The sequence below is a fragment of the Heloderma suspectum genome, chromosome 4 (genome assembly GCF_057233095.1).
Source record: "Heloderma suspectum isolate Gila_16-S chromosome 4, 16-S_ref, whole genome shotgun sequence".
Classification (NCBI taxonomy): domain Eukaryota; kingdom Metazoa; phylum Chordata; class Lepidosauria; order Squamata; family Helodermatidae; genus Heloderma; species Heloderma suspectum.
In genome coordinates, this window is record NC_139461.1 from 233,109,696 (window position 1) to 233,133,473 (window position 23,778).

At 45.3% G+C, this 23,778-nt stretch overlaps 1 protein-coding gene across 8 annotated transcripts in view; it reads left to right on the forward strand.

Annotated features, from left to right (window-relative positions):
- POMGNT1 (protein O-linked mannose N-acetylglucosaminyltransferase 1 (beta 1,2-)) overlaps window positions 1-23,778 on the forward strand; it is a 40,967-nt gene that overhangs the window by 1,101 nt on the left and 16,088 nt on the right. For 2 of the 8 annotated variants that reach the window (XM_084852622.1, XM_084852623.1), the window contains exons 2-12: window positions 534-739; window positions 9,529-9,634; window positions 10,602-10,717; window positions 11,247-11,312; window positions 13,928-14,041; window positions 15,804-15,921; window positions 17,083-17,181; window positions 18,123-18,250; window positions 18,956-19,026; window positions 20,466-20,541; window positions 23,397-23,480. In XM_084852622.1, coding sequence (XP_084708748.1) covers window positions 629-739; window positions 9,529-9,634; window positions 10,602-10,717; window positions 11,247-11,312; window positions 13,928-14,041; window positions 15,804-15,921; window positions 17,083-17,181; window positions 18,123-18,250; window positions 18,956-19,026; window positions 20,466-20,541; window positions 23,397-23,480 — 1,089 coding nt within the window. In that variant the 5' untranslated portion in view covers window positions 534-628. Of the gene's footprint in view, window positions 1-533; window positions 9,635-10,601; window positions 10,718-11,246; window positions 11,313-13,927; window positions 14,042-15,803; window positions 15,922-17,082; window positions 17,182-18,122; window positions 18,251-18,955; window positions 19,027-20,465; window positions 20,542-23,396; window positions 23,481-23,778 lie in introns of those variants that run through there. The other 6 variants (XM_084852625.1, XM_084852626.1, XM_084852624.1 and 3 more) reach the window with 5 other exon arrangements.

Here is a 23,778-nt window from a genome sequence, read left to right on the forward strand (position 1 = left end):
AATGGTCAGGAATCCAGGGAGTTGTAGTCCAAAACAAAAAACATAAGGAGGGCACTCAATTGGGGAAGGCTGCTTCAACAGAATCCTCTCCTTGTCCGTACCTGTTGTACTGTTCATGTCTCTAACACTTACAGAAGATATTCTGCATATCTGAAGATCTTGTTTTTCTTCATCTTTTTGCTCAAACTGTTCGCAATGTGGTTCCAATAACGGGGGGGGGGGGCTGAAATAATGCCTTCAGTCCTTTGTTTGCTCCCTCTCTTCCCGTAGCCCATTATTCTTCGGCTTCCAGTGCTCCCTAGAAAAGGACTTCCCACATTCCTTACTTTCTTCCTACCTGCTGCTTGCCAAACTTTAACATTTTGCTAACTTCCCAACATCGTAAATTAAACATTTATGCACATTTGCACTTTTTTATATTATGCAGATATTGAGCTGCCTTTGACATGGAACTGGATCTTGAGACTTAGGGAACAGAATATGATTGTCTATGCTTTTCAGTGCTTCAGCTTCTGCCTTCTGTGCCTTGCCAGGTTTTATTGCCAGGACGTAACTAGAGCAGAGCAGAGCAGATGCTGAGAGCTACCTCATGTAGCTGGCCACCTCCGTCCGTTTTGCCCTTACTATAATGGATGAGTGGAAACCCAACCCACCAGCTAAGCCATGGAAGAAGCGCAGCTGGTACCTGGCCTGGAAGTACAAGCTGACAAACCAGAGGGCACTGAGGAGACTGTGTCAGGTGAGAAGAGATCCTACCCACCCCTCCTGCTCGGGCTACTGGGCTAGCACCGCCCATTATGTCTGGTTAGAATTAGAGGAGATAATCAATTTTAAATGTGTCTGGATTATGGAGCCTTTGTGCTCAAGGAACTGAAAACCTTTATTAATGGATGTCATAGAATTAGTAAATTCTAATCTACTGTGAATTTTGTTGTTGGTAATTATTTTTTGTTTTATGATCTGTTTCCTTCTTTTTACTGTAGTTTTTTATATTTATAAAATTAGTAAAACATTTTTTTAGAAAACTTCTATGAATAGAATGAGGAGGTGGTGATGATAAAGTGACTTTATATATACACACACACACACACACACGGAAAAGAGTATATACAAATAAGTAGATACTACATTCTTTTAAAAAGACAGAATCCTGTGCACTTCACAAGCATGAGCTCTTTTTCAGGCAAGGTTCCATGTCTATGAAAAGCCATGTTGTAAGTCTTGGTCACAAGGTGCCATGGGATGTTTGTATCTCTTTGCTGCAGTGGTCAAGTGCATCTACTCTTCTGACGTTGTTACTGTTAATCATTCATATGGTATTTTAGTTTTTGTCCAATTAGCCCAGTTTCCTGACTTCAGGCCTGGTGCATGCACTTCAGAGGAAACTTTTAGCAAGGTACTAGCAAAGGGCTATCCATCACTTCCAGTCTTAGGCCTCCTGTAATTCCAGATTGGCCATAGCCATTTCATTTGTTGGTATGTTTTGCAAAAGGTGAGTGGCGGCTGACAGTGCAATCCTGTACGTATTGACTCAGGAGTAAGTCCCACTTAGTTCAACAGGGCTTATTCTTAGTTAAGTGGGTATAGGATTGCAGCTTCAGAAACTTAACCAAGGCTGCTTGGAATCTATGGATAATGTGGGATTTGACCCCGAGTCCCACAGATCCAAACATAACAGTCTGACCAATAGATAGCATTGGCTCTAGTTGTTTAAAATAGTGTATCTAGAGAGCAGAATCTTCCATTTGGTCACTGTATGACATTTCTGCAGGTGCCATTTGTGTTTACATAGGAAACTGCCTTGTACTAGGTCTTTATTATTATACTATAATAAAAAGTCTGGCCTAGTATATTGTACGTCATCCTCAAAGCGATGTACAATAAAATCTAATAAAATCACAGCATGACCCACCCCCACCTCGCAGCATTCTTTAAAAAGAGGCCAGATAAAATTTTAAAAGCCAAAGGCCTGGCCAAACAATACAGTTTTTACGGCTGTCTAAAACTCAGTAGGGATGAAGCCAGCCTGATCTCCCTCGGGAGGGAGCTCCACAGTTGAGGTGCTGCTACAGAAATGGCCTTGTCTCAGGTATGCCCCAACCTAACCTTTCTTGGTAGAGGGACAGGCAACAGAGCCTCTGAGGAGGATCTCAAATTATGGGCAGGCTTATACAGGAGGAGGCAGACCTTCAGATATCCTGGGCCCATGCTATTTAGGGCTTTATAAGTCAAAAACACCACCCTGCACTGAGCTCAGGTACGTGGAAGCCAGTGTAGTTGGTTCCAAACTACTGGTCTCTAAAGCCAGATAGCAGTCTGGCTGCTGCATTTTGCGCTGGCTGTAGTGTCCAAACACTTTTCAAGGGCAGCACTACATAGAGTGCATTATAGCAGTCTTAAACAAGAAATAATTAAGTTATGATCACTGTGGCCAGGTCTGTTTGTCCACCTGTTTCAGTATTGCCTATTCTGACTAGTTCTCCAGGGCCTCGGGCTGAGGTCTTTCCCATGACCTGCTGCGTCATTCTTTTTAACTAGAGATGGCAAAAATTAAACATGGGGCCTTCTGCCTGCAAAGTGTGTGCTTTAGCACTGAGCTATTCTCCTTTCCCTAAAGGGTAGAAAGGATGTGAGCCACTGTTGACAGGACACACTGATCTAAAGCACCAAAGTCCACATGAGCTCATAGAAACAATGTCTTGAATGGAGCCAGAAATGTGTTCACCATTCCATGCTTGTAAGGGTCACGGGACAAGCAGTTTCTTAAAGACTGCTTGGCCAGAAAGGAAGGGTTGGACAGTCAGGGGACTGGAGGCCAAACATTTTTCAGCAGGGCTCCTGTGCATTTAAAATCTCTGTTATATGGAGAAGTTCCAGCAAGTCAAACTCTTCCCGTCCATTCATGCCAGGAAAAGCTTCATTGGCTAAAGGTGCTCGTATCCTGTCCCTCTGTCTTCTGGGAAAGACCAAGTCACCTCCCACAATCATGCCAGCATTGTCTCGCCCAAACAAATTAAGGTTCACTTAGTGGGGACGCCTGCATCCCACACACCCCTTCTAGCAGCATTCAGGCCGCATATATCCAGTTCATATTGCCAGCTTGAACCCAGATTCTCCTTAGTCCTAACCCCACTGAAATCTTAACTCCTGGTTCAGTGTACTGTCAAATATTTATTTCTTTAAAACATACGTATTGCCTTTTGTTATAATGATTTCAAGTCCGTATGCAAAAGCTAAAAGGAGCAATAAAGTGGCAATAAACAGCAGAAGCAGCAGATAAAAGTAGAATTAGGGAGAAATCCTACTGAGATAGGCAGTCGCCTCCAAATTTGGAGGTGACCACCTATCCAATGCAGGGCAGGAGAAGCGCGGAGGGGATCATCCCCTCTGCGCTTCAGCCGCCCTGCATTTGCGGCTAGACAGCCCATTTCGTTGGATGTGTCATACTGGCATTTCCGCCGTTCCCGTCCCGGAGCGCCCCATTCTCGCCACTCCATGCTCCTCTTCTGAGCGCGGGGCCTTTCCAAGCTGCCTGCAGGGCATCACGGGAGGGGGGAAGGTGGGTTCTCAGGGAACTGACCTTGAGGTGTGGGCTCCGAGGTCAGTTTCTGGAAACCGACATATCCTATGGCCATCTAGCCACTGATTAGAGGCCATAGGATTGCTCCCTTAATAGCCAAGAGTTTAAAATATTTCAAAGTTTAAAAAATGGATGAATAAAAAGTTTTGTCTGGTGCCTAAAAGTTGACAAAGTTGGAACCAGGCATACCCGCATTAGGAGGGCATTTCATAGCTGGGGTGCCGCTACCATACAAATGAATGCAGCCATTGCAACTGAACTATCACACCCTTCCCTGGCCCATAAGGCTTGATATTCTCCCAGCAGATTGTGGTGGGGTTTTGCTCATCGGAGAGGCGGCTAACTGTGAAAGCTATTCCAAGTATTCTTTCACAAATATGATAATGCCAGGGCCTTTAAAAACAAATCCCCCAAAACAGTTGATTTGCAGGATGGTGCATACAGTTCTTGGAAACTGTCAATTTCTTCTTTTGCCTGTGATGTTGAATGGGTTTCAGTTAAAATCTGGAACAGAAGGAGGAGGGGAAGAGTAGCTTCTAGAGGCAGATTCTCATGCTGGACTGCGGTTCTTCATAATGCTTCTGTTAAATTATTTTCCATGTATTTTTAGATGCACTAATTGGCTCTCTGGTCCCTGCAGTGTGGCTTGTAGAAGAGATCTGTTTATGTAACAGAATACTGCTACTTAAAACTGCAAACAAGCGGAAGCCCGTGAATTTTTTTTTTAGGAAGGAAAGCTCTATTCACTGTCATGTATTTTCTTGGATGTTAAACGGTAGATGCTCAAGTGAAGGTGGTGCAATGCATAGCAAAGAAGGGGTAAGTTTGGAGGAAAGGAGCAGACAACTTCTAGAGAGATGCTGGCATTCAAGACTGTCTGAAAGGAGTTTGTGCTGGAAGTGGAAGGGAATGGGAAGCCTTAAATATCCTTGGTAGTATTCCTTGATCGAAGCAGTCCTGATCTACTGGCTGGTGGGGTCAGGAAGCGGCAGAGGTGCCCCTCCACCCCAGCGTGTGGGGGAAGATCCATTCTTGAGGCCCATTACTCCTGTGCAAAGGTCCGTGGATGGAAAATCTGTTGGTAGATCTACTGTTTCCTTTGGTGGTAACTGGTGCTGGGCCCATGATAGGGTATTCCCAGGGCAGCATGCAGTGGTCCAATGTAGCCCCCCACAATGGCCCCCTCTTCAGAACTGTGGTGTAAGTAAACAAAGCAGGCTATTGTGTTTGCAGTAAGGGAGGGACAGTTGTGTCAAATCCAGCTTCTACAAGAATCTCATGCAACCTTAATCATATGTGTGTATTTTGCATAGATGAGCCAAAATTCTGGAATATCAATTTCAAAAACTTTAAAGCAGGGGTGGCCCTCCAGGTGTTTTGGCCTACAAGTAGCCCACAGCTCCCATCATCCCTTACCGTTGGCTATGCTGGCTAGGGCTTCTGAGAGTTGTAGAGGTTTGCCACTCCTGCTTTTAAAGGATGTGTGTCTGTTTTGCGATAAGAATTAAATACGTTTATTCTGATAAAAGATGAAATGTGCATATCATTAAAGACTTTGTCAATGTGTCTTTTCAAGGTACTGAAGGAAGAACGAGAACTTACCATTCAATCAGTAAAAGCTGTCATGTGGTGTTAGGGGGAAAGGCCATCTTTAGTATATATTTCTTCATTTCCCTATTACACCAGAATCAAAGTGGCCTAAAAATAAACTGTTAACTTAATTAACTCTCAATTTTACTGATCAAATTTTATTCAACTAAAGCCGTAGTTGGTTGATCTAACCATTTAAAGTTTGCAGCTGTAATCGGTAGACCTGCACCAAGAGAGGGAATGGAAGATGTTTCTGGAGGCAAATTATACTACCGGCCAGGGATGAGGAATGTGTGGCCCCCCAAATGTTGTTGGACTGTAACTTCTGTTATCCCTCACTGTTGGCTATTTTGGCTAAGGGTGTTGGGAGTTACAGCCCAACGACATCTGGAGGGCCACACATCTCTACCCCTGACATAAGCCCTTTTGAAATGCTTTTCAGCCCCGGATGTTTGCTGAAGAGAACACATGGCACCTCTGGCCAGTTCCTGACCCCTTCAGGATCATATGGAGGTGGACGTGCAACTCCTGTGGTTGTCATGATCATAGCATCTTGAGAAAGTCACAGCAGCCTTATTCCCAGCTTTTGTGTCAGTCGGATGGGTTACGAGGTTGCTAGTGGTTCCACACACTCCACGTGAATGTACATGGGGCCCAAAAAGGAAATGAACTGAGTCGTGGGTTCATAAGGAAAGTAGGGTCTTATTGCCCAACCTCAGCTTCCTTGTCACCAGATCTCTTAAAGTCTCTCCAATTCTTGGCATAATTTGAGAAACTTCCTTTGGATGACCAAAATCCCAAACTCCTCCATTCAGATGTGTTTTTAAAGTACATAAGGACCTCAGAGACCAGTACTGAATTTCTCAAGCATCTGTCTTTTAGAATCCTACAAAAGGAAAGAATCCATCCAACTTCCTTAAAGGAACTGACATTGCAGTAGGCAGATAGGCATGACAAATATACTTCAATATCTTGAATGGATTCTATTTCTCAAAATAGCGAGTTGAATACAAAGCTGTCAATGTTGTGGGGAAAGCTGACACCGTAATTGCACAGAGGCAGGGCTCTTCAAGTTCAGGTTTCTATAGAAACCCATGTTGCCCTGTATTCCTGCATCGTTGGAAGGTTGTTCACTATTGTGGCAATGTGACATCCCTTGTAAACCACAGTTCCATAATAATTTAATAGAAGCAATGCTGCTGCGCCCACTAAGATAAGTCTGATACTCAGAGGGCATATTTCTGGCTGTTGGGCAATCTGAGTATCAGTTAAAAAGAAAATTCACTGTTCTAAGTATTTAATGGGAAAGTAGCAGAGTCAGAGACTATGTAAGCATCTGCATAATGGGTCATGTAGTTATTGTGGCTTTTGGAACATTTTGCCTAGGAGCAGAGAGACAGCTGAAAATGTGTTAGTGCCCTTTAAAAATCACAACTATTACTACCAGAAAACCTTCTTTCCATAAGTGAAACAATATTTGCAATGGAAGGTCTACTGAATACATTTAAAGCTTCTTGATTTCTAGGTAAAACATATTTTGAAAAGTTTGTGGAAAGGAATAGGGAGTTACAGGGGAGGAAATGGTGTATCAAGTAACCGAGGCACAGAATAAACCGAAGTTTATTTACAGAACTAAAACTGGGCAACAAATTTTACATACCTCTGAACATTTTTTCTAGGCCTTTGTTTCCATTTCCTGTTCTTCCTGCAGGGCTGGTGTCAAGAGTAGGCATGGTTGGGCACCTGCCAAGGGCCCACGCCCCTGCAGGGGCCCACTGACAAGAGCCTCCTTGGGTTGCTCCTCTTCATCGTTGAACTTGCTTGTTCACCTGCTTGTTCTCTCTGTCCCAGGCAATGCTGGTGGTGAGCAGTAGGAGCAGCACTGCCTATTTGCTCACTGGCTCTCTGCCGGTCAAGCAAGCAAGTGGTAGCAATGATTAGAAAGAAGATGAGCAATAGCAGCTGGTGACAACTGAGTGAGGGGAGCCATTGGGGGTGTCTTGCCCACGGGCCCTCAAAACCCTGGAGCCAGTGCTGTCTTCCTGTTTTGCTTCCCTTCAGACTGTATCTTCCAGCTTGCAGTGTCCCTAACCAATTGATTGCAGGCAGTTACTGTATTGGAGAAGCCCGAAAGTGGAGATCATAGGAGAAAGGGACTGGGAGTAATGGGAAGCTAGGGCATTTACATTCTGCCTAATCCGCACCCTTACATTATCCTGTGACTTCAAGCTTAAACGTTGTGGGCTAGAAACTTGCTTTGTTTTCTAGTTCAAATGGATATTCTCAAGGTTCTGGTTATGCATGTCAGAAAGGAAGGGGTGTGTTCTCACAGTCTAGACCAGGCGTGTCAAACCTCAGGCCCGGGAGCTGGTTTACCTGAGCTTCTAATCTGGCCCTCTAGCGTTCCCCAGCAGGCTGCACCCCCTTTGCCTGGACTTGCCTCCTTTCCCCTAACCACCAATAATTTGGTTTTCCAGCTTTTGTGTAGTTTCTTTCCATTATAAAAGGTAGCAATGCCTCTCCTAAGGTTTAGTTACTGGTAGTAAGAACTTTACTCTAAAATATGCTGGTATTCTGACCCCACACCTTTTGCATTCATCCCTACCCACCCCGGGAATATGGCACCCAAAAGCTTCTCCAAAATTGAATTCAGCTGTCAGGCTGAAAGAGGTTCGACGGCCCTGATCTAGACACAGGAGTCTTCAACCATTTCAGACCTGGAACCCACCTTTCGTCCAAACATTCGAGGAGCGCCTCTTAATATTTTACCACATTTGCATGGTGGTAGTACTGCTGTTGCAACCCATCTTAGGTCAGGCCGTGACCTGGTAGTGGGTCCTGCCCACCCAGCAGTTGAAAACCAATGGTCTAGTCCTAGAACTGCTGTCAGAGCCACAGAGGTTCTTCCTTGTGGGAAAACACACATGCAGACAGACCAGAGACACCAGATGTTCAACAGGTAAGGCTTGATAAGCTTTATTCAGGGCTTTATCTCGGGGGGGCGGGGATGAACTAAAGAGGGGCCGTTTTTATAGACGTCTGCATACCATGATACTGCATAAAAGATCTTTCCAAGTTACACAAACATCTGCTTCATGGGTAATAAAATGTACAGTCTCGGTTCACCTGAGGTAATTTTGCGGAAGATTGTGCAGACGCAGGGACTCCAGATTCCTATCATGCAGCTGGTTTTCACTGACCTGAAAGCTTGCAGTTTATGTCCATTTAAGTCATGTTGGCAATGGGTCAACTTTATATTGTAAAATGACAGGCTGATATTAAACACAGATCCATATGTGACAAAACGGCCACATCCTGTGCTATATTGTGAGCCGCCTGCTGTGACTGCAGTCATATAGATATTTTTCAACACTAATTTAAAAGGTCCCAAATGTTTGTGGTTTGGGGGGCGGGGGTGTTTTAATTTTTACAACAGGGATGTTGAACCTGGATTTGGCCCTTGTTAAGCTGTAGTTCAACACCCCTTGCCTTAAAATAAGAGCTTTTATTCAAACTAGCCCAGCAGTTCACTAATGTTACCTGATGCATGCTATCTTGATGTTCTAGTAAATGAGATCCTTAGTAAATGTAGCTGCTTTTCCTCTTGGATCAGAGTGAAGAGATCTAGAATTGCAAAGGAAGCTTCTGTTTGGAAATCCAGGCTAGCTAGCAGACGTTTTGCGACATCCAGATGTCAAAAGCAGGCGTTGAATGCTGCATATTTTGTCGCTGACATCCTCCTCCGGCATGCAACTGCACTCTCCTGAATGCAGTTCATTTAAAGAGTTGCGTGCCACTTGATAATATTGCCAGTATCCAATGTGGGAAGGCATGTAATGTTTGTGTCGCATCATGAGATTGACCCTGAACTGATTTCCATCTCCAAATGTCAGCATCTCAATTCTAAGGGATATAAATAATGGCTGGCTACTTTCTGGAGAAAAATGGGAAGCATCAACAGTAGTCAGTGTAGACACTCCCCTCTGCTGTGTCTTTATTCAAAGGGAAGGGAAGATGTGTTTTAAGGCGCTTTAAGAAGGCCCACCAGAATGGAAGGTGAGGCAAAATTTTGCAGAAGAGACTAGGCCCTTTTGATGTGAATGGAAGCACAGGGACCAAGTTTCACCTTGAAGAGCAATGTGAAAGGTACAGCAAAAGAGAGTCCAAAAGCTCTTGATCTGCTGCTTAGCTAATGCTACATTTTTGCCTTCATGTCCTGCATAGCATCCATGCTGGGGATAATATGTGGTTTAATTTTGGATTCTGCTTGCAGCATCTTTCAAAACCAAATGACTTCAAGCATTTCGTTTCCAGTGCTTTGTTTTTTATGGTCTGATGTGGAGGCTTTTGCCTTGCAGATGGGGGCTGTCCTGTTCTTGCTGGTGACCGTCATAGTGAACATAAAGCTGATCTTGGACACTAGAAGAGCAGCCAATGAAGAGGAGGAGTCTGCTCAGGATTATGGTGAGTACAAAGTGTTGTGATAGGATGATGGCAGTAGAATGGGCTTTATAGCTGAAGTCTAGGTGGTGTCTCCCCTAGGCTGTGCGTAAGAGCTTAATGGTAACTTCCTGATAGTCAGAACCTTCCAAGATGTCATCCAAGAACCCTAGAATCATGGGTAAAGTAGGCAAGTAGAGGATCGCTCTTAAATGTTCCTGTTTATATTACAAAATCTTTAAAATGGAGGGGGAGAAATCTCAAGGTGTGTCAAAGAGAAGCCAACACTGAAGATCTGGATTCTCTGCTCTTTAGGATGAAAACTGTTGCATATAATGCTTCCCTTAGATTAGGAATATTTAAATTACATTTTTTTTCCTGGGTCTGGAATTCTCTTTATTAAAAGCATTTCTAAACCGTTTTTCAGCCCTAAAACTAAGTCATCGAAGCAAGTGTAGGGGCACAATCCTATGCTTGTTTAGACAGGAAAAAAGTCCTACAACTCCCAGCATGCCCCAACCAGCCATACCAGTTAATCGTTTAAGGGTGCAGTCCTGTGCATGTTAGGCAGAAAAAAGTCTGGCTGGGGCATGCTCAGAGTTGTAGGACTGTTTTTCTGTCTAAAGATGCATAGGGTTGCGCCCTTAAAAAATTACCCAATTTAAAATTGGAGCTTTAAAGTCAAGAAGAGCCTAGTTAAAGCCTTCCATCTGATGTTACAGACCATTAAAACCCAAGCAGAATAAACATGTGTTTACTCCCTACCTAAAAATGATCTGGGGTGGGTCTAGTCTCACCTCCCTTGGGAGGGAATTCCACAGTCAGAGTGTTGCCACCAAAAAGGCCCTGTTCCACATTCTCACCGACTGAGCCTCTTTTGGGGTGGAATATACAGCAGGGCCTCAGACAGTGATTGTAACCTACAGACAATTTTATATGGGACGAGTTGGTAAGAAGCTTGAAGTGGGTGATGTTCTCTCTCTTCCCGTAGATGAAGGCTTGCAGAACCTGGAGATCCCACGACGGCCTGTCAGTAATAGGAAGGTTCTGGATATTGAGGTGTACTCCAGCCGCTCCAAGGTGTATGTGGCAGTGGATGGGACGACGGTGAGGGCCTGTGCTGCAGCTAGAACAGCAGATGCAATAAGCAGGGCCATAGTGCATTCTCATATATTTTGCTCTAAAGGGAAGCACAACAGCCTCTTGAAATGGAGAGAGTCTACCTGCTTCACAACAGAATCCTATGTGTGTTTACTCGGAAGTTAGTTGCACTGTGTTCAATGGGGCTTACTCCCTTGTAAGTGTGTCTAGGATTGCAGCCTTCAGATAATACTGTTTTACAGTTATATTTCACCAACCTTTGTCTCACTCTTTCTCTTTTTTAAACAACCGCTGTCCCCAGATGGTGCTCTTGCAACTCAGTTCCCAAGTTCGTTGGTGTGGAGCAAACTGTAACTCCTAGCTATGTGTGGGTTGTTTCCTTAAGCAAGGAAGGCAGTGATAAAAAGCCAATTCTTTGGCAAGCCCTGAGTTATGGAACTTTAGCAGCTGTTGTGGGACATTTCTGTGTGGGTGTGGGTGATGGCAGGGTCCAAAGAGATGGCATATTATGGTGGTCGCTTTTATCGTAGTACAGGTTTTGGAAGATGAAGCCCGGGAGCAAGGCAGAGGCATCCATGTGATCATCTTAAATCAGGCTACAGTAAGTGCTTGGGACAGGGAAACAAACTCTGGAATATCGTTGCGCTGAAGGAGGGAAACCTGTTTCTTTCTTCCTTTTTTGAGAAGCTAAATATAAAGTGATATACAGTTTTATTTACGGTTGTATAAAAAGCTATCAATCAGTGGAGGCTGGTGGCTCCGATGTCAGTGCGGCGGTGAATCAGCTCCAGGTTTCAGTCAGAACCAGTCAGACCTGTAAAGGAGCTATCCAAGGTGTGGAACTCCTTTAGAGTTCCGACTGAAACCTGGAGTGGATTCACCACCCCACTGACATCAGAACCACCAGCCTCCACTGCTATTAATTAGGGCTGTCACTGAAGCCAGAAATAACCAGAGCTCGGTGGTGGGTTCTGGAGCCCACCCTTCTGGATATGGGGCCAGAGTTCTGGGGAAACCTTTTGAATTAAAAAAAAAAAAGATTTCAGCAAGTCTCTTAGATGTCCATCCCATTGCTGGCCATTCTTACTCCTGGGCCAAGGTTGGGGATGTTGGAGAAATTCAGAATGGATTCAGATGAGTTCGGATTTCTGTGAATCCAGCCTGTGGATTCCCCAGCAGACCAGCTTTTTCTGAGTCACATGGATTCTGCAGACTTGCAGACTGGTTTGTTACTTTTGGAGGGATTTGCGGAAGTGTGCATGAGCACTAATGTGCAGTTCCACTAATGCACATTTGCAAACAAACAAAATTCTTGTACAAAATATCCAGTTTTGTCAATGAGCAGATGGAATGAAAGACTCCCGGCAGTCTCTGAAACACAGACGGAACAGATTTAACAAAATCTATACTTCCCCAGCCAAGGCTGGTTCCAGGTTTGAAAAGGGCCACTGGCAAAGTGCCCTCCTTGGCACATGTCCCCACCCATTGAGTGGGCTTACTGCTGGCAGCACCATGGCAGGCAAAATCACTACTACCACCGTCTGCGATGGGAGCCTGCCAGTCACCTCCCATTTTGACATTCCCACAATGCCCTGAGTGATGCTACATTGGGGCACCATAAGAACGCCAGAATGCCAGCTTCCTGCCCGCCTGCTGCTGCTCAGCGAAGTTAAGTGAAGAAACACAGGTGGCTAGGAGGTCTCGGCTCAAGTTCTGGCGGACCTTCCCAGGCACTGAACCCTGAACAGCTGCCTGACCATGCCACTTGCTGCTGCCAGCTCTGTTCCCTTCTTTGTAAAAACGAGACTGCACATGAAGATATGAATGTGTGCATCAGAGTCCTACAATGCTTTGAGATATAACATGGTAAAGATGCATGTAGCTTACATTGGCTTCAGGGTGTTGCTGAATCTATTCCCAAGGTAGCAGCTGGCTGTGTTTTTAAAACTCTCCCTACATTGCCACTGACGTGTCCTAGCAGCTGAGTGTGGCTCACCCATGTGGTTATATGTGGCTCACCCATGCTATATGACCTATCCTAGCAGCTGAGTGTGGCTCACCCACGTGGCTATATGTGGCTCACCCACGTGGCTATATGTGGCTCACCCATGTGGCTATATGCGGCTCACCCATGCTATATGACCTATCCTAGCAGCTGTGAGGCTCACCCATGCTATATGTCTATGTTCTAATTCAAGGGTGTTGAACCCCTTTCATTCTGAGGGCCCAATTCTATTTTGGAGAAGCTCTTGGGGGCTGCATTTCAGTGATGGGCAGGCTAAAGGCCAAGGGGCACAGCCGAAACAACAAAAATGCCAGCATCTTTTAGCTTGAAGCTCTCCCTGCCTGCAACCAAGCCTTAGGAGAGGTATTTCAACCTTTTGGAATGGAGAAAAAACTGCATGAAGCCAGGAAACCCCCCAAACAATCTGTGTTCTGGGTAAAGGGTGTGGGGCCAGGGGGAGGGGGCGTGGCTATCTGAGGAATCCTGGAGGGCCAGATTTGGCCCCAAGTGAGCTGGATTTGGCCCTCAGGCCTGAGGTTCTGTACCCTTGTTCTCATTTTTATTTTTTTTATTTAATACATCTCTATACCGCTGAACAGCTGAAGCTGTCTGGGTGGTTCACAATCACAACAATTAAAACCACAAAATACAGCATAAAATACAATGTAAAATTCAAAAGTTTAAAATGACAGTATAAAACCAGAATAAAACCTAGCAGCCATGCAGAGATTTAAAAAACAATGACGAATGTAAAAGAACAGAGCTAAAAGACTAAAGTGCCTGGGAAAATAAAAAGGTCTTTGCCTGGGCAGGTACATATGGGAAGAGACATCCTTCAGGTAACCTGGCCCCAAGCCATTTAGGGCTTTGAATGTTAATGCCAGCACTTTGGATTTGGCCCAGACATGGGCTGGCAACCAACGCAGATGGAAAAGTACTGGCATAATATGATTACGTTGACCAGTCCATACTAACAGTCTCACAGCCCTGTTTTGGACCAGCTGAAGTTTCTGGACCTTTTTCAAGGCAGCCCCATGTATAATGCACTGCAATAATCCAGATAAGAGGTTATCAGAGCATGGATAACAGTAGTTAGGCTATCTCTGTCCAGATAAGGACGTAGTTGGCATATCAGCCTTAGCTGATAAAAGGTGCTCTGTGCCGCCCAGATTCTAATGCAATCTACCTCTCTTTATATGAATGCTCAATAGGGTCATGTGATGGCAAAGCGGGTTTTCGACACCTACTCTCCACATGAGGATGAAGCCATGGTCCTCTTCCTCAATATGGTAGCCAGAGGCCGCATCCTTATTTTCACCATTAAGGTAAGTGGAATATGGAGTCATGAATCTTCTCCCCAGAGATAGAAGGTGGCTTTTTTCTTTTAAAGAAATATGAAAATTAACACTACTCTCCCCCCCACCCCGCCCACCAAATCCAACTTTGCAACTGTCGATTTATATATGGTCACCAGATGATCCATCCACCTTGTAGGAAAAAATATTATTGACTTTATTTATGCAGTTGTTATACATTTACTATTTTTAAAGTCTGTATTCTATTTGCTTCAGCCTGGTTAGTTCATTGTAAGTCAAAATGCAGAACACCAAAAGCCTAAATAAAGGTTACGGCTTAAACTTATTTCTTGAAAAAATATAACTCCCAAGAAATTCTTAAGCTAGAAGAAAAAGTGCCAAGTACCCACTAACTTGTTCTAGTAACCAAGAAAATACAGTCCTAAGCAATGGGAACCAAGCAACTGCCATAGTTGGCTCAACCTAGGAGCAACCCGACAACCTCTGATGTTGCTTAGAAAACAGGAGGAGCGGAGGAAAAGGGAGGTGGCTCTGTAGGTTTGGTCTACCCACAAATGTCTGTCAGGCTGGCTGAACTAACTAGTTCCAACTGCAGAATCATCCTTCTGGGCAGTATCCAATGGGGCTGTTGCACAAGTGGCCCCTCCCGCCAATTCCATTCCACAAGCAGGACCCACCACTTGCCCAACAGAGATTTAACACTTCCTTAGGAAGGCCCAAAATGAGCGGGAGCACTCGTTTATGGATCGGGGCAGGTTGGTAGAGCTCCCTTACGAAAGCTCCACCAACTTGCCCCATTCCAGAAACAAGTTCTCCTGCTCATTTCCAGTTGCTGCCAGAAATGCTAAATCGTCATTGCGCATGTGGTGGGTCTCGTGTGTGGAATGGAATCAGTGGGGCAGCGCCCCATTGGATACTGCCCATTCACTTTCCAGTTCATCTTCTTTTTTTGTCAAGGACTGCTTTCCCTCGGTGGTTGGGGGGCACATGCTGTCTGTGGCCAGGGCAGGGGCCAAAACTAGGCAGGGCCACTCCTTCACTCCCTTACTACCACCCTCTTCCCTTGCTCGCTCACTTCCCCCCCACCCCCCAGTCTTCCTCCCACCCCCCAGTCTTCCTCCCACCCCCAGTCTTTCTCCCTGCCCAGTAGACTGCTAGGGGAAGGACAAGTCGCTCTTTCCAGAGGTCTGAACTGATCATTTACCAAGGGCTTTCCCCGCTCCTCCTCCCAGCACTCTGCTTGGCTTTTTTCCCATCCACCCTCCTTTTCTCCTCCTAGGCTTCTCCCACCTGTGTGAAATTAGACCAAGCACTCAGGCTGCCCACCCTGTTGCAGTACATGACCACTTGAGAGAGCGTGAAGCACTGCTGTATTCTTGCAGCATCCAATTTGTATGCTTTTTATGCTTGTGTGTATGTGTGCAATATATTAATCATCATTACTATTATTAGGTAGGTAGATAGATTAGATAGATAAACCGCTTACTGTATCTTTAAAAATATATCTAAGTGGTTTATAAAGAAAATGGCAATACATTAACTTAGAGTGTCTCTCATGCCCAGAAAATGCTCTAAAACACTGGAATTTATCAAATGCAGTTCTCTGAATGTACAAATCCAAATTTGCTGTGGCATTTTCAGTAGTTGTCTTTGTGACCAACTCGGAAGGAAGGGAGTTGTGCCAGGCCTGCTCTGCTCCTGAACATAATGATTCTTCCAAAAAGTAGAGCGCTCCTGTGTAAATAATGGGATGTGTTTTGTTCCTTTTCAGGATGAGGGCTCCTTCCACCTCAAAGACACTGCCAAGAGTCTCCTGAAGAGCTTAGGGAGCCAGATTGCAGCTTCCCTCAGCTGGAGGGACATGTGGACATTTGTGGGGAAGAAAGGAGGTCAGAATCTGGTTTTGGCACACATCTCTGGGGGAGAACAGGGATACAAGGGAGGGTTCCTGATGGGCCAGAGGCTATAATTTGAAAGGAACATTTAATGGAAAGTGTAAGACTGATTAGGCATTCTGCAGTAGGTTCTCTATCTTCCTTTCTCCATGGTATACAGACTCTTCTGGCACACTTGCGTGGAAGAGAGGACAAGGCTCTTAAAAGTCCTGCTGCCAACATCTCATCTACTACACAGCAGTTAAAAACAAAGGCACCTCATCCTCCAAGAAAGGATGCAGAAGACCCATGGGCCAAATCTGGCCTTCCCGGGGTCCCGGTTCTGTTTCCCTCAATCACCTATCATTTTGATCATTTCCTGGCTTTTGTGCCATTTTTCTCCATTCTCAAAGATTGAAATGCTTCTCCTAAGGCTTAGTTACTGGCCCTAAGAGCTTAAGGCTAAAATATTTTATTTATTTATTTACAGTATTTGTATACCACTCCACATCAGACGATTTTGGAGTGGTGAGCAACAAAGGCTAAAAGAATAGAACACCAGCAGGTTAAAACAGTTAAAAACATTTTTTTAAAAAAAGACAAATTCCACTAAGGTCGAATTTAATAAACCGTGGCTGGTCACACAAGGAAGGCCTCTCAAAATAACAATGTCTTCAGCAGGCACCGGAAGGAACGCAATGTTGGCACCTGCCTGACCTCCAAAGGCAGGGAGTTCCACAGGAAGGGAGCCACCACACTGAAGGCTGTTTTCCTGGTGGACTCCAACCGGGCCATGGGTCCATGTGGAACCACCAGGAACATGCTCTCTGCTGGTATTTCGGGCCCCACCCCCTTTGCCTTTGGCCCTGCCCACCAGTAGAATGGAGCCCCCCAAAGCTTCTCCGAAATGGAGTTTGGCCCTTGAGCTGAGAGAGGTTCTGCACCCCTGCTTCAAGGCTGCTCACCCAAGAGGGCTGCTTTGCTGGTCTTTCTTGTGTCCCTTGAGCAACAATCCTTGAACGAGTTTAGAAAGAGGCCAGGCTTGGTTTGATTTCCTTTCCGAGTGTGATGGCTGACTCAGGATTGAGGCGGCAGCAGTGACCCAGTAATAGACAAGCATGAGTAGTGAATAATAATTGACTGCCTCCTAGCCTTGATGTACCATCTTCTCTGCAGGTGAGGTCTATGGTGAAAAACATGCCAAGTCCCCGGTGCTTTCCTCATGGGGAGAGCCAGTCTTGCTGAAAACTGAAGTCCAGCTAACTTCTGTGGAAGGTATGGTCTGCTGGTTCTTCCTGGTAGGCGCTGCCATTCTAAAAAAACCTTGTTAAGAGCAGAGTCACAAGATTGGAATGACTCAGCAAAACTAGAGCCAAGGTGAGGTTCAGGAGAGGCAGGAACCCAGTGTGAATTCAGAAGTGGGGAACTGAAAGACAAAAACAGAATCAAGGAATCAGAACTGGATCATAAGATCTCAACTTGTAAGCATTTCTGGTCTCAGAGTCTTGGGAGACCCAAGCAATACACTCTGTGTCATAGATTTGAGGCAGAAAGGATAAGAAAGCCCATCGTATATGCTGTAGACTAATGAAATAATCATTTTAATTTTAAGGTATTTTCTGCAATTGCTACAGAAAATTGCTAGATCTGGAGTAGGGATAATTTTGGTACAGCCTTTGTGGTTGTAGATTCCTTCATTTGGCCACCTCTCTGCCTCATAGCAACATTCTCTCTGCTGCCTGCTGCTTCTGTCTTGTCTTGAATTAAATCCAGCAAAGTGAACAGAGTTCCTTAGAAATGGGTTCTTTGCTGTTTCCTGTATTTTCACTCCATGTACAACAGAGAAGAGTTCTTGGAAGGCTCCTTCTCTCCCTCTAAACCAGGGGTGAGCAACTGCAGATCTGAGGGCCATTTTCATCCTCCTCCCCCCCCCCCCCCGGCCACACTGGGAGGGGAAAAAATGTAAAAAAATAAGGGCTAAATTTAGGTTGATAGCAAGCTACATTTATCCCTTTTAGCACCCCGCAGATGCTACAGAAAGCCGTTTTGTTTTTTTAAAAAGTGTAGTTTTTAAATTCAGGGTGTGGGTGGAGCCATGCATACAGCCCTCCCCTGTTATAAGCCATCAGTAGTGAGATTCTGGCTGATAGTGCTGTTTATTTCAGAGTGTTCTCATGTCTCCAGTTAATGCCCCACTGCCTCCCTTATGCCCACAGACGCAGAATGCCACTGGCCTGACACGGAGCTGAACCGACGGCGGAAACGCTTCTGTAGCAAGGTGGAAGGTTATGGCAGCGTCTGCAGTTGCAAGGACCCCACCCCTATAGAGTTCAATCCTGACCCAGTGAGTACACCTAAGCAAGAGCTCCCTTCCTCCCCAACTTCTGGCAGGAGGCTAGTTAATGAAAATGCGCAAAAACCTTCCTCCAGTTCCCCAATTAACTGAGCAACCACAGTGAGCTCCAGACATGGCTTGAGTCTCTAAGCCACCCCTGATGGTTACCAAAATGTGTAGTCAAAGCTGTGTGTGTGTGTGTGTGTGTGTGTGTGTGTGTTGGGGAGTGGAGGGGAGAGAGGCCTCTTGTGTAAATGTCCTGGTACTGTTGGTTTTGGCAGTGCTCTGCTTACCCCCATATCTTGCCCTGGCCAGTTCTTGCCTACCTTCTCTTCTGCCTTATTTCCAATCCTCAAAGGGGCATGCCTTTGTTTCCCTTTGCTCTCTGCCTGCCTGCTTGCCTGCCTGAGCCTCAAATGTGAGAGACAAAAAATAAACCTAAGGGGGATGGGGTCTCTTCCAGTTGTAGGCCACGTAATTTAAAGAGTGCATTTCAAGAGCAACCTGAAACAGCTGAAGAGTACACCTGGCTGAAAATGCTTTATCTGTGGCTGCCCCTGGCTTGCACAAGAGCATTTGTGAACATAGCTGTTCCTTTTCTTCCTCTTACACATGTTCTTGAGCAAGCTAGGGGGCAGGTGGGAAGAGGGCATGAGTTTGGCTTGTTGTGTTTCCCCCTGAAACCCCTGCTCATGGTCTTCCTCCCTCTTTTAGCTAAGAGACAACTATGTTTTCGACGTACCTGTTGCAGTCATCGCAGGGAACAGGCCCAACTACCTGTACAGGTAAGACTTGGGATGGCTCTATCCCCATGGGCAGGGTGCTGTGCTGCAGTTTCCTGCATCAAGCAGAGCAGCCAGAGATGGAAAATCCACCTTCATCCCCCTGCCCATCTCTTGTTGGAAAAGAGGCCCCAAATTCCCAAGTGATTTGGCCATTCTTCTCGGAAGACCCTTCTTGGAGCAACAAGGAGAGCCTCCAGTCTCTTGGACAGCTTCTGACCATGCATCTCCATGTAGGGGAGGGAAAAACTCAAGAAAGTCAAAGGCGCAGAGCTTAATGCAGGATATCACCTGTGATGGAACAGTGGTCTAGATCTCACAGTCCCAAGAACCACAGCTTTTATATTTAAAAAAGATTTTTATATTTAGTTGTTCTACCTCAGCTCACAGAGGAAAACCTCCCTGTGTGTGTCATGACAAATGCTCCTCAAATCACCTTTTTCCTCTGACTTGGAGTTTTGCTTCTAGTGCCAATAATGGTATAAGGCAGCCTTTCCTAACCTGGCGCCCAGCATGCTGGCTGGGGGATGAAGGGCACCAGGCTCGGGAAGGCTGGTATCAGGTGTGCCCCATGCTGGGGGTCTTTTCTCTACTGCGCTTGAGTCAATCTAGTTCTTCAGTCTTGAGTGACTCTTAACCTACCAATGAGCTTCCTAGAAGTGTGTTCGGTGCTCGGTGTTCCCCTGGCCACCACCATAATTTCTGGGGAAGAACCTGTAGCAGTAGCTGGTTTGCCTGCACGTAGTGTGCATTGCAGTGCCCATGATGGCCCACTGGGCAGAGTGAGAGAAACCTGAGGTCCGTACACCTATTAATTGAATAGAAGACCCAGTCCTGAAGTTCTCTTTGTCACTCTCTGTATAAAATGGCCAGTCAGGAGAACTGTGATAAAGCTTTTCCTGGACTGTACCACCCCAGGGTGGGGGATTTGTATGATCAAATGCTCCACCAATAAAGCCCCCTCCCAGCATGCATGTAGAAAAATAGCACCCAGGAAAGAGAAGGATTCAGACTGTTCTTGACATGCACACAGAAAACTTAGCAAGACTTTTGAGGGAAGGATCCAAACACACGCCCTCCCCATCTGCAACCTTTACCACTTGATATTTCTCATTTGTATAAACCACGACTAAAAATCACTTACATTTCTCTAAACAGTATAGGCAGGGAGATCATCAGAGAACCTACAATATTTGCTACACTTAAAATGAAGTGGAATACTAGCAATGTTTATATCAGGCTTCCCTGGTGCTACACTTAAAATGAAGAGGGATATTAACAATATTTATATCAGCCTTCCCCAACCTGCTCCCTTTTAGATGTGTTGGACTACAACCTTCATCATCCCCAGCCAGCATGGCAACTGACTGATGATTTTTATGATTAAAACTAGATTTGCTATGATTCGCAATGAACTAATCTGTTGACTGTCCCTCTTGTAGGATGCTGCGGTCTTTGCTATCAGCACAGGGGGTCAATCCTCTGATGATAACCATCTTTATTGATGGATATTATGAGGTAAGACATTGGAGTGGGATTCTTCCTTGGTGTCCTTTCATGCTGTTCACATCACGCAAGGTGGAAGTCATAAGAGAGCTGCTTCTCGTAAACTCCAGGGAATGTTTTGCTCAAGGATGACCTTTGCCAAAGGCTGCTAGTAGGTGATTAGCCAAAGACCAAAGGGATAGCTCCCTCCCTCTGTCCTTGTAGCTTCTGAATCCCAACCTTTCTGGTCACAGGGTGTGCACTGAAAGATCCATCATGACTGATCCAGGAATTGACCAACCATCTTGCTAACCCACTTGTTTGTAAAATCTTATCTCCTCCTGTTGGGGTACTGGAGATCAGGAGACAATTCCCTTTCCCTTCTGGCCCCATCTCACAGAAGCAGGGTATCCCTTCCTTGATGAGGAAAGCAAAATATCACTGTGGGATTTATTTATTTATTTATTTATTTATCTCATTTCTATACCGCCCAATAGCCGAAGCTCTCTGGGCGGTTCACAAAAATTAAAACCAAACAGCACACAATAAAACAATTTAAAATATATAGAACATTAAAACCACAATATAACAATACAACCACAATAAAACCTAGCAGCAGTGCAGGAGTTTAAAATACAGATTTAAAACAGCAAAGCTAAAAGTTTAGAAAGCTAAAATGCTAAAATGCCTGGGAAAATAAAATTCTAAAGCTTGTGGTGGGGCTGCCCTGTTTGGAAACCTTGGCTGTTCTGGAGTGGGGAAGCAGGCTCCAGCCCGCCCGCCCCAGCCTTGACCTCACGGTGTTGATGAGGCAGGTCCGCAGTGAGGACAAATGCAGTTGCAATCCTCCATGGGATCAGGATCCCTGATTGCCAGGGGCTCCCAGTCCCACTGAGTACTGCAACTGTGGTCATCCTCACTGCAGAATTTCTCCATTAAGAACATAAGAAGCTCCATGCTGGATCAGATCAAGGGTCCATCTAGTCCAGCATTCTGTTTACACAGTGGCCACCTAGCTGTCGATTGGGAACCCACAAGGAGGGCATGAGCGCAACAGCACCCTCCTCTTTTTTTAGTGTTCCCCAGCAACTAGTATACATAGGCATACTGCCTCTGACACTGGACGTAGCACATAGCCATCAGGACTAGTAGCCATCGATAGCCTTCTCCTCCAGGGATTTGTGTAACCCCTTTTAAAGCCATCCAAATTGGTGGCCATCACTACATCTTGTGGTAGCAAATTCCAGTTTGATTATGTGCTGTGTGAAGAGGTACTTTTTATCTCTCCTGAATCTCCCGCCAATCAGCTCCATGGGATGACCCTGGGTTCTAGTATTTTGAGAGAGGGAGAAAAATGTCTCCCTATCCACAGTCTCACACCATGCTTAATTTTGTAGGCCCCTGTCATGTACCTATCATGTAGAGGTGTACAAAACATGGGGAGGTTGTGGCTGGAGGGGAGGGGCTGGAGGCTCTGTCCCCCCATCTGCCCTCAAGTACGATTGTTGACTGCCTGAAGAGGGCTGATCTGTTGTTCTTATCTAATTTCACCTTCTTCCATACAATCACACACGCAGTGAACATTTACTCAGTCTTTCTAATTCTTTCTTGGATATCAGTTTGGGAGGCTGCGGGGAGGTAAAGAGGATCATGATGATCAACATTAACTTAAGATCAGAAGTGTCAAGAATCTCAGTGTGACTAAGAACTACACTAGACTCGAGTGTATCCTGTAGCTGTACAACACTTGTTGATTATTGACTTGCTTTAAACACACGCAACAGGCCATGTGTACAGAAGTTGGGATTTGAGCCCCTTGTAAAAGATGACTAATATTCAGTGAGTGTGCGAAGTCACACATGCTAGAATGAGGATTAAATGATCTGAGCAATCGAGCTCAAAGAAATTAATTCCAGCCCCATGAGCTACAATGCAATTTATTGCACGTAGAACAGAAGTATCCACTTGCAAAATTTGTAGTAGGTTAAAATGGACTATTACAATTCAAGCATCCACCTGTCCTCCACCCAAAGGTCTGAGATGGCTGAATGGGCGGTCTGCAGTGCATCTCTGTGGCTTATTCCACTGTCCTACTTGCACCCGTAGGCCTACTGAGCAGATTTATGACTGGAAATCCAGTGAGACAACTGAGTCATAAATGACTCTCAGCAGCCTCATAGCCCTCCTTCCCATATCTTAAACTACCCTCAGCAGCTAGTTGCTCAGTATCTTCTCAGTCTCAAGTAAGAGATTCAGTGACCTGGTTTGCATGATCACTGTAGCCCACCATGGCTTATTTAAGCCATGATGAGCTGTGGCACTCGTGGGCACCAGGTTGCCTATTCAACTCCCAGCCATGTCTTGTGTCATCTGAACCTGTATAGCAAGGGTTGTTTGTGGGTTAAATAACCCATGGTCTGTTGTAGGGTTATTGGAGGGTTGCTCAACCCTCAAACAGCCCCTGCTGCCTGGGTTCAGATGGCAACCATGGCAACCTCCCACAGGGGTTAAATATTCAAAATGGCCACCCGTATGCACTGCAACCTACTGGAGTTTAAATAAGTCACAGTGGGCTGCAGTGATCTCGCAAACCAGCCTAATGTCTCTCTCATCTCTAGGCAGCTTGTTTGCTATTCTGTTATTCTTACATTTAGATACAATCAGGTGAAATATTGGGCAATTATCTTCCACTTTAAACCCTCACCTTTTCTTTTACCTCAGTAGCAATGAAGAACAGTTGTTATCCATAAACTTTGACAGCATTTTTTTAAATATCGGAAGTCCATGGTCATGTTCTTCGAAGACCGCTAATGGGTTGGCGGTGGCCAAAAAGTGTAAATATATCACATACAATATATATAACTGTACATGTCATCTTTTCTTTCCAGGAGCCAATGGATGTGGTGGAATTATTTGGCCTAAAGGGAATCCAGCACGCCCCCATCAGCATTAGAAATGCCAGAGTTGCCCAGGTGAGCGGTCCGTGTTCTCTTCACCCCTTGCAAATCCTGCCATTGCGTTGTGGCGGCAGCAGTTGCAAGGTGTGTGTCTGGAACTCTACCCAGCCATCCTGCAGAGACAGAGAGAGCATAGACAAGTGCTTTGCTTTCAATGTATTTACAAGTGAGCAATAAGGCAGTTTAACGGCACCGAGGCACAAGCCTCCAGGATAGCTGTCATTAAAGGCAAACAACAGTGACTCATGAAACAAGGTAAGCTTTCTTCTTCAGAGTGGGCTGGATTGGAGTCCCCAGGCTCTCCACCTTTGTA